The following is a 16193-nucleotide window of genomic DNA, read 5'->3' as shown; positions in this document are numbered from 1 at the left end:
TCAAACATGTTTTTTTACACGTGGAAAGATTTTGGGAATATCTTTGATTTTTGTAGGTTGGTTGAATTTTGGAGGATGAAATAAATAATCAGAAGATTTTTTCTTTAAAAATAATTAATGGCTCCAATCGGTATGAGGAATTGAGGATCCAGTCCTATCTTTGGGGAAGATGTATTGACGAACGTAAAACGTGAACTTATTATGGATCGATTATCGGAGGACTTGGGTTAATGAACTCCGCCGGACAATGAAATGAAGGGAAAATTTTTATCGGTGATAAGAGTTGTGTTTTGAAATTGAATTAATAAGTGTAAAATTATAATTATAAAATTTTAAAGAAATTAAATGAAAAGTAGGTTTTTGGTGTGAGTCGGAACAATATAATGACACCGACTTCATTCCGGTCATTTTACAAAATGGGAATATTTAAATCATTTCAAAGCAAATTTTAAAAAAAAACGACTTACATGTATTTTTGTCATAATAATATATCAAAAGATATCTACATCCCCATGTATTCTCATAAACACACTTATGTGGTGTATTCGATTGAGATTTTACGATATTATTATTTATTCATGAAATCTGAGAATATATGATTGGCATTGATTGAAATCCATTAATATATTGAGATATTGGGTTGTGATTTTAAATTATGGTACAAAATCCAGTAGTATTAAATTAGGATTTTACATTATGTTTTAAAATCTGATGGTATTCGATTGGTATGGTTTAAAATCCATTAAAATCTGTTTTTTTTATTCATAAATTGATGGATTTTATGGGATATTCATTTTATTTTAAATTTTTGGAAATCCCATCAAAATCCATGAGATCTTAAAGAATCTATATCAATTCACCGACATTTTATTAAGAATCCACACAAAATCAATAGCACATACAACTCCATTAAAATCCATAAACTACCAGGATGTATTCGATTGTGATTTTAATGGATTGTATGTGATTTGGATTTGTGTGTCTTGATAAATGTCGCGATAGAATTTAAGCACAATGTTTCAAAATTTAATGGATTTTGGTGGGATTTCAAAAAATTTAAAATATACTAAATAATGTCACAAAATCCATCATTTTATAAAATCCAAAAAAATCCATCAGCATCTGAATACCATAAGATTTAAATGGATTTTAAACAATCTCAATTGAATACTGTCGGATTTTAAAGCATAATTTTAAATCCTGATTAAATACTACAAAATTTTGTAGCATAATTTAAAATCCTAATTAAATACCCAAAGATTTTAATAGATTTCAAATAATCTCAATCGAATGCCTCGGATTTCATGAGTGAATGAAAAAAAAATATTTTAAAATCCTAATCAAATACACCTCCTAAAACAATCCACTAAAATAAATTTTAATGATGGCTAATTCTTAAATAAATTTTCATACGTTCTTGCCACTACTGGTAACTATTACAAGCACTAAAATTTAAAAGTAAACTCATATTTTTTATAAATAATAATCGGAAAATGCTTATAAAAATTCATTTGTTAAAAACGGGACTGGTAAAAAGGTAAAGGGCATTGACCTGCTGAACGGTATGGAAATCAAATGACCGGATAAGCCGGTGCATGAAAGAGATAGGGGAGAGAGAGGGTTAGAAAGTCAAAAGGTAGTGGAGAACGGCACAACTTGCAAGAAATGAGCTGTAAATTACTCCAGTACAGGAGTCCTAAATTGGCAGTTGACTTTCTGATTTAAATTTTGGAATTTTTCTTTTTCCAATTAAATAATTTTTCAATCTCCAACTGTACTTATATTTTCCAAAAAATTTAGATGTTTCCGTTATTTGTATGAAATCTATAATCTTTTTTCAAATATTAAATAATTTTTTATATACGTTTTGCTTACTCGACAAAATTATGTCACATTCCTAGTAACTTTAACAAACTAATCTGGTATTGTGCCCATTTTTTATGCAATACAAGATCCTAATACCTTATTTATGATAAATTAAGTGTATTGACAAGTAGACTTATAAAATTATAAAATTATTTTAGATATTAGTTGCTCAATTCAAAAATCATTGTTTATAAATAAACGCATGCACTCTTCTTCTTGTTAAAAATGAATTCTCAATTCAGTAAAATGGAATAGGAATGATACAATGATACTGGTTCGATTAGTTATTTAAGAAGCTGAATTTATTTTTTATTTTTTTTTAACGTAGGAACCCGCAGCCGCTGATTTTCGGGTGCGTACTGGGTAAACCCACGAGCTCACACAGTAGCCTGCAAACTGCGTGTTTGTTTTAAAGAAAATAGTATTAGTGCGTATCATACTAATTAGCTGATGGTGGAGGATCCAAAGTCCGCATGGGATCCTTTTCTTTGTTTGTTGTCTTCTGCAAATCATTTTAAAAATGGAGAACCATTACTGGAAATGGATGGATGCGAGGGACTTTTGAAATTGGAAGGACGTGCATACAACTAACATGATTGTGAAGCTCAAACAAAATCTGTAACCATAGAATATTTTTATTTTTTCTATAAGAATCCATTAAATATTTGACCACGAATAGTATCCTAAAGATTGTGTCAAGAAAATCTTTAGAATTTTATTATCGCGGTTTTATTATTATATTAATAAAATCATTGTGAATTTCCTTCCATTCTAAATTATATTATCGTCACTTGTTCAGATGTATTTGTCCGTATAATTTCATATGTTTTATATGTTTATTGCGACTCAAAATTGCATTCATAACAGAAAATTAAAGATTATAATATATAAATTACTTGGTTAATAGACCTCAATAAAAAATTAATTTGGGACAGAATATTAACTACCACCACATAATATATACATATATATTGAAGTAATATAATTGCATAAATGAGTGGAGAACACAAGAATTCAAAGAGCTAAAACTATGAATCAACAAGGCGAGGATCTGTTAGGCCCAACAGATCCGTAGCTGGGTGTCGACGACTCAACATGCATGCTTGAACTATTTAAAATTTTAAAGGGTTGGTTTTGTATGAGCCCAATTCATAACAGGCCCGCATATTGTAACCAAACCGGCATCTCTGGTAAGCAGAGAAAATAGCAGATTATACAAGTTTTCAGTCTACAATTAAAAAGGAAAGAAAGAGTTCTTGCAGTTGTAATACTGAAGGAAGCGCACACAGCAAGCCCACAATTGTGGGCTTTTGGGGCAGTTTTCAAGTGGATCATCTGTAACACGGACATGGGCCTTTCTGGGTCGGTTAGTCAGTCTCCTAACAATCTCATAAACTAAAAAAAGTTCACATTTGTGTTGTAAACAATCAAAATTATTTCAAAAAATACACTAAAATTTTGATTCCTCGTCATTTAGCTACTTTGCTTAAATTAAAAATTAACGTTAAATAATTCACAATTTGGGAAAGCAACGAATATATTATTGAAGGAGTAAATAGTGTTAAAGTCAAAGGTAGATATGAAGACGTTACTCACAAGCTAGAGAGATACGTATAGATAGAATATCCACAGTGTTGATCACATTCACATGGTTACTGCCTTGTCTCCTTTAAATGCTTTCAATTCTATCTTATCAGTTATCCATCACATGGAGAGTATTTTAATGTTTTCTTCATCGTGTACAAATTTGTTGAATGAATCAGAGGATAGTAATTTATAGCAAATGATAATGTTAAATATTCGAATCGGTGTCTATTATTTTTCTAACTCGAAATGTAATGTTTGAATCAGTATCGGATTGTATTACGGATTCGGTTTCCGGTGAAGATCATTTTGTGCATTTTTTTATAGTAAATTCATTTCAAAAGTACATGTCATAAATTTATGTTGTTCCTTCCGTTTTTTTATTTTTTTACAAGTCCAAAACGGACGCATACAGTAGAGGTTCCGTGTTCTGAAACTGTGTGAGTGTGAAATACCAATTTAATAAGTGGGTGTTTGGTGAACTTATATAAGTCCAGTTTTCGGGATTATAAGTTATGAGCACTATTCGTACTGTTTGTTTAATAAGTTAAGAAACACTTATAAAAAGTTAGGAATGCTAGCTTTTGTCTCAGTGCTTCTACTTATTTCCCAAACACTTTAATCATTTATAAATTTTATCTTGCTTCTAATTTCTATTCTACTTATTTATTTTAAGCAAGTACTTGTTTTAAGCTCACCCAAACAGCTCTGAGTAATATCCACCCACTGGCCACTACATGCTGTCTTTGGGAAGACATTCACCTAAACCTACTCAAGTACTGCTTTTATATAAAAAAATTAGAATAATGCACAACTTCTTTTAATTATTGTTATTATAATGATATTCCACCCTTCTCCGGCCATTCACTAATAATTGAAGTACTATCATATACTTAAATATTTATCATCAGGCTCTTGTTTGTTGCGTCTTCCGTGAATATTCAGCACAGCTTATTACAGTAGAAACTCTTTAAATTAATACTCGGTAAATTAATAAACTCTCTAAAATAATAAATTTGTCCGGTCCCGACTTGGGTCAATATAAAAAATTGAAAAATTCGATAAAATAATAATATAATAACTTTTCGAGAGATTCCTTTATAATTATCGGTCCCAAGAAAATCATAAATTAATAATTTAAAGAAATTTGCTAAAGAATGCTGTACATTGAGCATATTTATTACTCTTGTTTACATTTACTGTACAATACTTTAAAAGTCATTATTGATTTCCAACAAATATGAACACAATAGTTATTAATTTAGGTTAAGTCCCAAGATTCGCTGCAATGTAATTTCAAGAGGCATGGACTAATTTGTCTTCTTATTTGGTATGTACACTATAATCGGTTAAAAATTCTTTGAATTAATAATTATTAATTTATCGATAAATTAATAACTCTCTAAATTAATAAATTTTTTCGATCCCGACATTATTAATTTATAGAGTTTTTACTGTAGTTATTATTAATTTATAAAGTTTTTACTGTAGTTATTACATATAAGGATTTTCCATGTTCTCGCGCATCTTCGTTGTTTGCTTCCTCCGTTCTATCTTCATCGTTTACTTCCGCCGTTCTATTAAGCAGTATATATATGTACAGTGGGAAATGTTATATCTAGAATTGATTTTTAACTTCCAGAGTAAACAAAGTATGAAAAGACAAAACTAACCTGTGCATATATAATAACAAAAAAAATAATAATAATATGAGGATAATTTCATCTTTTCCCGTCTCTGTTGCTCTGGATATAAAAAATCTGCTATGAAAATAACATTTCCCATGTACAACGAGTGGGCATGAAAGATAAAGAAAAAATAATGAGGAAAAGTAAAAATTAAAAAAAAAGATGAAATGAGGGTGGTAACTAATATTTAAAGTATAAAGTGGATGCAGTGTTGGTAAAATGGTGAGAACAGCTAATATCTAATATATAAAGTGGGTATGCCAAAAAAAATTGGGTGTAGTTAAATTTTTATATTATAAAATTTTACTGTTTTTGGAATGTATATAATAATGCAATTGGTGTGACATCTTATGAAATTCCAATTGAATACCCCAAATTTTTAATGAATTTTAAACAATTTTAATTGAATACCGACGGATTTCATGAATAAAAAAAAATCTATATAATCCCAATTGAATTCATTTTTCTTAATTAGATTAGGAGTATATTTTCAACTTTAAACCGAAAAATGCATATTTATATAACAAATGGGAAGTCGAGTCAAAGTTAAAAACAAATCAGAAACTGACTTAAATACGAAAGTTGATTTGAAGTAATTTTTTAGTATATTGATTTTTTAGGATTTTTTTTTGATAAAAATTCTTTTAATTCATAAGTTACCCATCAATCAATTTTATTTTTATTATTATATTTTTAGGAAAATGATAAATAAGCTCCACGGTTTACTATTTAAGCTCCAAATCCAAATTTTATACCATATTTACCCATGCTTTCTCCACATATTTCATCCATATTAGTGGTGGTAATGAGATTTGGATAAATAAAAAAATCGAATTGGAGCTTAAATAGTAAACTCTGGAGCTTATTTATCAATTTTCTATTTTTAATAACTCATAAATTATTAATACGTCAAATTTACTCAAACGAATATATTAAACTCTCAATTTATCATATTCTGGAACCTACATACCGATACCGATATTCAAGATTTCGATAGCATATACAAGTGATTTGAAGGAGATCTTTAAATAAAAAATTACATTAAATCATAAGTTGCAAACGTGCTCTAATCCGGATAACTTGGAAAAATGAGGTAAATTGATAGGCGTTGTTTGGCAAACTAGAATTTTTCCAACTTTCGGCTTATGCGATTATAATTTATTTGTATTATTTATCTAATAAATTCGCAAGTCAAATATCGACTCACAAACAAATTGGATATCCTCATCTTTTTTATTAATTTATTTTGTTTTTAAAGTCTTCCTTCATAAAAATGTGCATCATCACTCCAAAGATGATTTCTAATATTTTATTATTATTATTATTATTATTATTATTATTATTATTATTATTATTATTATTATTATTATAATTCCAATGCCTAATAAATTATAAATTATCTTGTATTGAAAGATGAATGAAAATTAATTTTTCATTTATTAATAATGTCTACTTATAAATAATAACTATTTTTAAATTATTCGAATGATCCGCAGTTTCTTGCCTACGGACATGGAAGAGCATATGGGAATCCATTATTCTATGCATTTTTTGTATTGACAAACATGTGCAAAGCTAAAATCTAAAAGGATTACGTGATGGCCGAACTCTTGGAGTTATCTTGTTTGAATGGTTCTTCACACATGGGACATGGCTGTGTTTTATTATTATTAATTTTATTTCTGCAATTTCTTCATACTACATTTGTTTTTTGAATTTTTTCTCATCAAATCACGAGCTACTGCTGGTTCGATCTATTTTCTTCCATACCCACTCCTTCATCTATTGCGTCTCTCATTCGTCCATTTATATACGTTGCAAGTATAAACTCCAAAGAAGATTCCTGTTTCCAACATTTCCCATGTATACAAAATTTGCAAGGTTGAGATCTCATGAGATATGAGAATAAGACAAATTATAATATAATATTATGATAATTACTTATATGATTGATGTTATTATTAGGAAAATGCCCCTTAATTTTTGAACCAGAAAAACTTTTATAACCTCATCCAGCATGTAACTCTCGTCCTGCATGTAACTTAGATATGAATAATATGTTACGTATCCAGAATCTTGTCACAATTCTTTTTTCCTCAAATAACATGATAAATATGTGATCGGTTCTAATTAGATAATTTATATGCATATATCAATCTTTATTATTATTAAGTGAGGATAATCAATTAAAATTTGACGATAATTTTGGGAAGAGCTAACATTTTCTCATAATTATTTTCACCTGAATTCAATTTCGTTAATTTCGGGTTCATTATCCCCTGTGGATCACTGTATGCATGGAGCGTCTCATCCTCTGCATCAGTTTTATCCAAACTTAACAGTATCCATCTTTAAAATTTTAATTTAGGGAATAAATGTCCTGTTTTGCTGGAATTTACATTTTAAAATTTGTACGTGGCTAATCATATTTTCCAATCGGCTCATGGTTCTTTTAATGATGTGACATATGTGCGAGTCATCTTTTTTTTTTTTTGACTAATATGGCTTATAATCTTTTTTTTTTTTTTTTTTGAAACAAAGGTGTTAATTTTAATAATAAAAAGTCATACGGCATCTACACCAATGATCGAGTCGAACAAACAGTAATTTGCAATCGCCTGTTCTCATAAAGAGACAGTTAAACGATATTTTGAAGAAAATGTATATACAAATACATATGTGACATATCTTAAAAAGTGAGTATCTGTTCTAAGATATTTTAATGATGTGACATATGTGCGAGTCATTTTTTTTTTTTTTACTAATATGGCTTATAACCTTACAAAGTGAGTATCTGTTCTAAGATATTTTAATGATGTGACATATGTGCGAGTCATCTTTTTTTTTTTGACTAATATGGCTTATAACCTTACAAAGTGAGTATCTGTTTGAGACAACAGAGGATAAGCCCTTTACCACTGGGTTATCCAATACTCAGACACTGTCTATCTTATTAGAAATTGCCATGTACAATTTGTGATAACCTTGATACTAAAATTAAAATCTTCCATAATATCTCCAATCATGAAAAACTTTTAGCTAAAATTTTAAGTGTATTATCAAAATTAAAATTTATATTCAATGTATAAGAAAAATATCACTCCAACCATATGGATGGTTATATTTATCAAACCACTGCAAATCTGCGGTGAATTTCACGCTCTTATATAATTCATACTCCTTGTTTAAAACCTAAACACATTGTTAGGAATGAATTATTGTAGTATCACCAAACTGATTCTTGGGCAAGAAGAAAAATAAAGAAATAGATTCCTTCATTTGGCTTTATAAGCACCACTTCCTCTCCACTTTATCATCACCTCATTCCACTCTTTCCCTTCCCAAAACAACATGAAGATGATACTCTCCCTTCTCTCCCTCTCCCTCCTCGCCGCCGCGGTCACCGCCGCCGACATGTCCATCATAACCTACGACCAAACTCACGCCGTCGGCTCCACCGACGACGTCATCATGGCCGCATACGAGTCGTGGCTTGTCAAGCACGGCAAGTCGTACAATGCCTTGGGGGAAAAAGAGCAACGCTTCCAGATTTTTAAGGATAATTTTCTGTACATCGATGAACAAAATGCGGTCAAAGACCGGAGCTTTAAACTAGGGTTGAACCGGTTTGCTGATCTTACTAACGAGGAGTATCGGTCTAAGTATACCGGTATTAGAACCAAAGATTCGAGGAAGAAAGTTAGTGGAAAAAGTCAACGGTATGCCTCACTCGCCGGCGAGAGCTTGCCGGAGTCCGTTGACTGGAGGGAGCATGGTGCCGTCGCCTCCGTTAAAGATCAGGGGCAGTGTGGTGAGCTTTGCTTTACTTAATCTATTCAGTCTTATAAAATTAGTAATTAACGCTGATTAAGCATAATAATTAGTTAATTACGAATGATCTGTCAATCTTGTTGTATGTTGACTTGGGTATCGAATATGTTTAACCTAATTTGATTAGGTAGGGAATAGAGATATGTCCAAAATTAGTGATAATAACAATCACCGATTTACACGTTATTGTCTCTCAATAGTATTTTTTTTTCGATGTGAGCATGTTAATAATATTTTTGTGTTGTCTGTATCTGATTTTTAATACGATATTATAATATATTGATTATATATAATCAAAATTTATTAAATTAATATAATTAGTATATTACGCATAATTAGTATGCCATAGAATCAATATTTCTTAAATTTAATTATATTATTACCTTATCATCTTTAACAGTATCATAATTAATTAGCAAAAAAAACAGTATCATAATTAATTAAAAATAATATTAGTGTTTGGTCATTATAGGAGTTCATTTTTCGGATATTAAGTTAATTATAAGATATTATTAACAAGTCTTATATTTGTAATTAACTAATCAATTAATCTTAAGGATGGAATATCTTGCTCTCCTTGATAAAGGTTTTCATTCTCGCTCATTTAGAAATTTTTAGAACAGAATTCAAAAAATATTTTTGCGATATGATCACGTCATGCATGATGCCAAATATTTGTTTAAATATTTATTAGAAATGATAAAGTAATGGACTGACAGAAGTCGAAATGAATTAGGGAGTTGTTGGGCGTTTTCAACAATAAGCGCAGTGGAAGGAATAAACCAGATAGCCACTGGGAAATTAATAACACTATCAGAACAAGAGTTGGTGGACTGTGACAGATCATACAATGAGGGCTGCAATGGAGGTCTCATGGATGATGCTTTTCAATTCATCATCAACAATGGTGGCATTGATAGTGATGCTGATTATCCCTACACCGGTCGTGATGGACAGTGCGACCAGTACAGGGTTCGTATTTTTCTCCCAGCTCGTTTGTCTCAACTTATAAGTTAAAAGACGATGACTATTATCTACCTTACGAGGAGTTAGAACTTATAAGTTAAAAGTTCCAAAATACATTCCTCTTACATTTACCAAATTACGGAAAATAATTATTATCTACTTTGTGCAGAAAAATGCAAAAGTTGTCACTATTGACTCTTATGAAGATGTTCCTGAATACGATGAGAAGGCATTGCAGAAAGCTGCTGCAAACCAGCCCATCAGTGTTGCTATTGAAGCCAGTGGCAGAGATTTCCAGTTCTATGACTCGGTAATTTATTTGACGATGAATCAATTACTAAGAAAATGAGATGGCATTCACTACCAAATTTTGTCCTGGTATTTCTTTTAATTTTTGTTATGTTAATTTTAGGGTATATTTACGGGGAAATGTGGGACGGACTTGGACCATGGTGTGGTAGTTGTTGGTTATGGTACAGAAAACGGTAAAGATTACTGGATTGTGAGGAACTCATGGGGTGCGGACTGGGGAGAGAAGGGTTATCTCAGGATGGAACGTGGAATTTCCTCCAAAGCGGGAATATGTGGAATTACATCGGAACCATCTTACCCTGTGAAGAGCGGTGTAAACCCTCCAAATCCTGGTCCATCTCCACCCTCACCCAAAAGCCCTGAAAGTGTTTGTGATGAATACTACACTTGTCCCATGAGTACCACTTGCTGCTGCATGTATGAGTACTACGGTTACTGTTTTGCCTGGGGCTGCTGCCCTCTTGAGGGCGCTTCTTGTTGCGATGATGGTTACAGTTGCTGTCCCCATGATTACCCTGTGTGCAATGTCCGCGCAGGAACCTGCTCAATGGTAAGATTATTAAGCTCAATAATCATCCAGTATTTGTCACTTTGTCTGATTTTCTAACGTATCACATTCTTGTCGCGAAACAGAGCAACAACAATCCACTGGGAGTGAAGGCAATTCAGCGGATTCTTGCAACACCTAACTGGCAACATGGAAGCAAAGGGAAGAAGGTCACTGCTTAAGAAAATTCCACGAAGGGCCCCTGAGTAACGTGCTATGGGAAAACCGGAGCTGACAGAGGTTACGATTACAACAGCACGTTTCGAGTTGCTGAAGTTTCTACTTTCGAGTAAATATTAGCAGCAGCGGAGGAGGGTCAGTTATTGGATACTCATTTCCAGCTTTGTACATTGATTTTCGAATTTCTCTATTACCATTGAACAACAGAAGGATTAAACTCATTACTAATCCTGTAAAGTAAATAATGACAGACAAATTTCACTTCAAAATATGTATGATGAACACTGAACAGCGACCATTGTACAATCCTATTTCTAATATAACCATAAACAGCATTACCATGTTGAGCAAGTATATATTAATATTCTTATTTAACCTCCTTTTTTCTACTTCAAGAACCAAAATGTTATCAGAACATGTAGTTTCACTTTCTCTGGTCAAGTGGTCAAAGTGCAGGGCTATAAATGAACACCGTCAAAATAAAGTCTGAGATCGACTAAATAGTTAGGGCTCCAACTCAAGATCAATCGAGTCACAATTTTCAAACTCGAAGTTCTGCTCGAGAAAAGTGTGATAGATTCCAAGTTTCCAACTTGGCTCCAACATTTCCCAGACCACTAATTATATTAATGGGATTGCTAGGTTCTTGACGAGTTGCAACCTCCCCTGCATAAGATGTCTCCAGAGTCCAGTCTCAGGCCATGACTCTGAATTTGAAGAAGCCAAACAAAGTCATCAAACTTGCTCTCCTGTCAATTTTACATCCATTATTCTGTGATGTCGCTGACACAGGACAAGGTGGCTTCGAAGAAGCTCTGTAATTGCCGGGGATGGAATGCAGTATTCCTACATAATTAAGGTGGTAATCCAACCATTCCAATTCGTAGACTGATGTAGCTGAAGTTAACAAACTAGTTCGGAGACCGATCATGTTGTATTCAATAGAGTATATGACAATTGACAACTGCATATATTAAAACATGAAAACATAACAATAAATAGATCCATCATTACAATTTAACATCGATTTTTTTTTCTTTTTTGCGATTTTTGACGGTAAAATAGTACTGGATTTAGAACCCCTTAACAAAATTTAGAGGGATATTTAGAATCCCTCGTAGATATAAAACAAGATGTTAAGACAACATTGTACTTGTTCATCGGTGTGCCGAATGTGACCCTTCTGTTCAGTGTTATAGAGGGCCTGGCTAAATAGGTCAAGGGCTTATCAATGACTTATTTTTTCTTAAAAAAATGAATATTTCTATAATTTTTTTTTTTAGATATAAGTGTTAAAGGAAGTGTTTAATATTCATGAGAAAAATAAGGACTTATTTCAGAAAAAATAAAGTTTCATATACTTTTTTCAGGACTTATTTCTGAAAAATAAGTTTAGCCAAATGGCTACATAATATACTTCCAAAAATTTAAAGTAACAAAAGATCAAGTGTTCCGTGAGCAATAAATAGGTGAAATTCAAGACTGGATAGAATGGATAAAAGAGTGACATCCTGTTTCCAGATTGAACAAATAGAGATTAGTTCAAACGAGTACAAATAAGCAATTCCACTTCACTATTCCATCTCATTTCCGTTGAATTCAACATTAATGAAATAATCAAAATAATATTCATTCTGGCACCCAAAATTACTACTATCTTAAAAACCTCATATCACAATGCGACACTAATCTGAAAGAAATAAAGTCCTATCACAATTTGCCTGGAGGTGGAAGCTACGCAGTAGTTATATTCTTGCCACATGTCGAAAAAGGAATTATAATCTGATCCTCATAAGCCAACTTCAAGAGAAAAATTTGCAATTAACAATTAAAATTTAATGCTTCAATCCTTACAATTACTTCTGGTTTTCATCCCCACCCCACTATTCTCTAGACACTTGTACCCTAAACATGTGTATTCTGCATTACAATGTCCATAAGATGATGCCTCAAGGCCTGACTACAGTATCTGCGTCATCGTTGGCAGCTGCTTTCTTACCAGTGTAACGCTACACCAAAATTTAATAATAAAGAAAAAACATCAGACTAGGCCTGAACTCTACAATAAAAAAAGTATAAATGGCCGTCAAAGCAGCACATTCAAAGTAAATTAATTATATATATATATGTGTGTGTGTGTGTGTGTGTGTGTGTTTATACCTGCTTGCCAAAGGTGAAAGGGACATATCTGTACTTTATCATGTGCATTATCTGTCTCTTCATGGTCGAGATGAAAAGCACAATCCAATAGAACAGCAAAATCGGCCAAAATACAGGCACATCAAATGCACTAAAGAATGTCAGCACAAAAGCAATGCAAAATGCTTTAATTAGTGAATACCTGTAGGTCAAATGAACCAAATAAATATTAGGTAATCTGACAGCATTTTCCAGCAAATTATATAAAATACAACAATTAATCATCTATTTGACACCACCTTAATAATCCTACATCACATCTTTCTCAAAGATAACATGATACCTTAGAAATAGACAAGTTGAAAAGACAATACATGCTCAAATTATTCCTAATGCATTTGCTTCCCATTCAGTTTCTCATATCTGTATTATTCATAATACTCGGCATACATTACTGCATTGAAAAGTCAGCTAAATGGCTCCTTAACTAGAACTAAAATACTCATAAAGTTCAGCTCTTAATCACCAGGATGTTCTATAGGCACTAGCTTAACACCTCAATGAGTCTCTTACTACCCGATTTCTTCGCTTCTCTATGATTTACAAATTAAAAAAAAACCTGTTTAACATGGTATACTTTAATGGGGACCCTTAACGGCGGTTTATAACCTTCAGGACCATCTTCAAGATATAGAAGGATGGTTAACTGTACCAAATATCATTGACCAAAAAAAAAACTGTACCACATATCAACTTCCAAGTTCCCTATGTCCTCTCTATATCAAGCGTACCATGTATATCAACTGTACCACATATCAACTTGCACATCCACATCAGTTGACTTATAATCACCATATGAAAATGTCTACCATATTAATAACTTTCATCATGTAAATATCATAAATCTCATGTCTTTGCTTACAAACTTTAGTTGACCGCAAAACCAGGCATAAGGGTTCACCAAGTTCAAGTACAATAGATTAACCATCAACTAAATGGTCTAACAACTTGGTAGTGGATTTTAAATTACTGCTGTTGTAGCATACATTTTACTTATGTCAAACTGAAAAGGCTGATGAATGTAGTGAGGATAGACATAGCAAAGCTGATTTAACTGGAGCTATTGTGAACAATGGAGTCGATTCAGGAAAAAAGTAATAAAAAAAGGAGGGCAAACACTCTTAGACTAGCAGAAGCGTGAACTTTGACTCTCTCCATAAGTTCTGCTGCAGATTTGTTAAAGATCGTGACACCTTTTCTAATGTGATGAACAAGAACCTAAAGCTACCGAGTTTGTTAAGGTATTATACCTTTGTGTCCAGTGATCTACAACCAAAAAGAACATGAATCAAGTATCTGTTCTCTTACAAACTTCCTTGAACAAATTCTGAGTGCAATCACCTTAGTCACCATAACTACTCATTCACCACCCCCTTATTTAACTTCAATATAAGCCGATACCTATGCCATACAAAACTTACACCTTTAACAACCAGAGTACTTGAACAAAGCACAAACCATTCCTCATCTCGAAAAGGAACCTCCTTCGCCCTATCCCCGACTCTTATCAGCCCGACACCTAACAATCAGATCAGCTCCCTTCCTTCCCCCAGCCTGCAAGAAAAGAACCTCCCCGCTCCATCCCCGAAACCTGACAATTATACCAGCTCCCTTAACTCCCACAGCCTGTTAAACAGCATTTATGATAGCTCCCTCAATCATATACAACGCTCAACATAATAAACATAACCCCTACCTAACATTCTCCACCTTATCAATCCAACATTTCCCGCACCTAACACCATTCTCTGCCTACGTCGAGAAAATCAAAATACTATTCTCACCTAATAATCATTATAACCGATCAGATTTACGATCCGATGTTGATATTTTTCAATTAATAACTACAAATTACAATTAGATCAACAAACATAAATTGAATTACACACAAACGTAAACAAGTAATAAAGAATATAAATTGAATTACCAGAACTTAAACTCCGGAAGGCGCCTCACAAACGGGCGAAACTCATCGGATCCGCGGGTGGGAAGACCCGGCCCGTCGTGGATCTCCGGATCCACCTGAGGAGACAAAAACGCAAGCAAAAGCTGAAGAATATATATACCTAGTCCATAAGTGATAATATAAAAGCCTTGGACGAAGTAGACGCGCAGCGCGTATATGAACACAATCGCCGCGAATCCGATCCAACGGCGGAGAACGTGCGGTGTCGATTTGTCGAGTAGGTGCTGGTAGCGGCGAGAGGCGGTGTGTGTCCACTGGGACACGGCATTCGCCGGAGAATCTTCGCCGGCACCGACATTCATGGTTGGAGGAGATGTAGTTGTGTTCAATTTGTTTTCTGTTTGTTTCGGGGGTCTCTCTTTGTCGTTGATATTTTTGCGCGAATTGAGGGCAAAGGGTGTTTCATAGCAATACCCCCAGATGCACAAAGAAAATAGTAATATCCATTAATATTATTTTATTTTTAACTTATTTTCGACTAATTTGTTTATTAATATAAAAAATCATATGCGATATTGTATCCTGATAAATTATATTAATATGTAACTAGTTATGTAGATTTTCATTTTTTTTTCGAATTAAGTTATGAGCAGTATTCTAAAAAAATAGCAAACAAGTCTAAAATTATCTCTGTTTTTAAAGTAGTTGCCGTCTTTATTATCTGAGAGGCTTCTGTCGATTTTCACCATCTGGAGACGGGCACACAAAACTTTACGTAGAAAGTTCAACATTCTTGTCGGTGTCGATCAGGGTTACAATCGGAAATCAGATCTAATCGATTGATGTACCGATCTAGCATTAATCAAAAATCGGAGATTTATCTGAATGAAAATCGTATATATTTTAATACTAAAATATTATTTAATATTTAATTTTATTGTATTGATTATTTATTAATTATATATATATATATTTAATATATCATAAATTATACAAATTATTCATATTTAAAATGATTATAGGAGTATTATTTTAATTTTAATAAATTTTATAGAAAAACTTATAAGAATTATAAGATTTTAAAAATTGAATCGTTACAATAGGAGATAATAAT

At 32.4% G+C, this 16193-nt stretch overlaps 2 protein-coding genes across 2 annotated transcripts; one reads left to right on the top strand and one right to left on the bottom strand.

Moving 5' to 3' along the window:
- Positions 1-8332: 8332 nt before the first annotated feature.
- On the top strand, positions 8333-11349 carry LOC108219547 (low-temperature-induced cysteine proteinase). The gene is made up of 5 exons (XM_017393047.2): positions 8333-8949; positions 9706-9941; positions 10105-10245; positions 10348-10797; positions 10881-11349. The coding sequence occupies exons 1-5, from the start codon at positions 8490-8492 to the stop codon at positions 10974-10976; spliced, it is 1383 nt and encodes a 460-aa protein (XP_017248536.1). The 5' UTR covers positions 8333-8489; the 3' UTR covers positions 10977-11349.
- A 1388-nt stretch (positions 11350-12737) lies between these two features.
- LOC108215675 (protein RER1A) lies at positions 12738-15558 on the bottom strand. Its single transcript, XM_017388214.2, has 3 exons — positions 15101-15558; positions 13135-13315; positions 12738-12983 (listed from the first exon to the last, which is right to left on the bottom strand). Exons 1-3 carry the CDS (start codon positions 15439-15441, stop codon positions 12924-12926), a joined length of 582 nt encoding a protein of 193 aa, XP_017243703.1. The 5' UTR covers positions 15442-15558; the 3' UTR covers positions 12738-12923.
- Positions 15559-16193: the final 635 nt, after the last annotated feature.

The sequence above is a fragment of the Daucus carota genome, chromosome 4, assembly GCF_001625215.2.
Source record: "Daucus carota subsp. sativus chromosome 4, DH1 v3.0, whole genome shotgun sequence".
Classification (NCBI taxonomy): Eukaryota; Viridiplantae; Streptophyta; class Magnoliopsida; order Apiales; family Apiaceae; genus Daucus; species Daucus carota.
The sequence above is the reverse complement of the archived record's forward strand: the minus strand, read 5'-3'. Positions and strand labels throughout refer to the sequence as shown.

Coding starts and splice junctions, on each gene's coding strand:
- LOC108215675 (XM_017388214.2), bottom strand. CDS start 15,441: ATGAATGTCGGTGCCGGCGAAGATTCTCCGGCGAATGCCGTGTCCCAG. Junction 13,316..15,100: donor CTTCCGGAGTTTAAGTTCTG/GTAATTCAATTT, acceptor TTTGACCTACAG/GTATTCACTAATTAAAGCAT. Junction 12,984..13,134: donor CTTTCACCTTTGGCAAGCAG/GTATAAACACAC, acceptor ATTTTGGTGTAG/CGTTACACTGGTAAGAAAGC.
- LOC108219547 (XM_017393047.2), top strand. CDS start 8,490: ATGAAGATGATACTCTCCCTTCTCTCCCTCTCCCTCCTCGCCGCCGCG. Junction 10,246..10,347: donor ATTTCCAGTTCTATGACTCG/GTAATTTATTTG, acceptor TGTTAATTTTAG/GGTATATTTACGGGGAAATG. Junction 10,798..10,880: donor GCGCAGGAACCTGCTCAATG/GTAAGATTATTA, acceptor GTCGCGAAACAG/AGCAACAACAATCCACTGGG.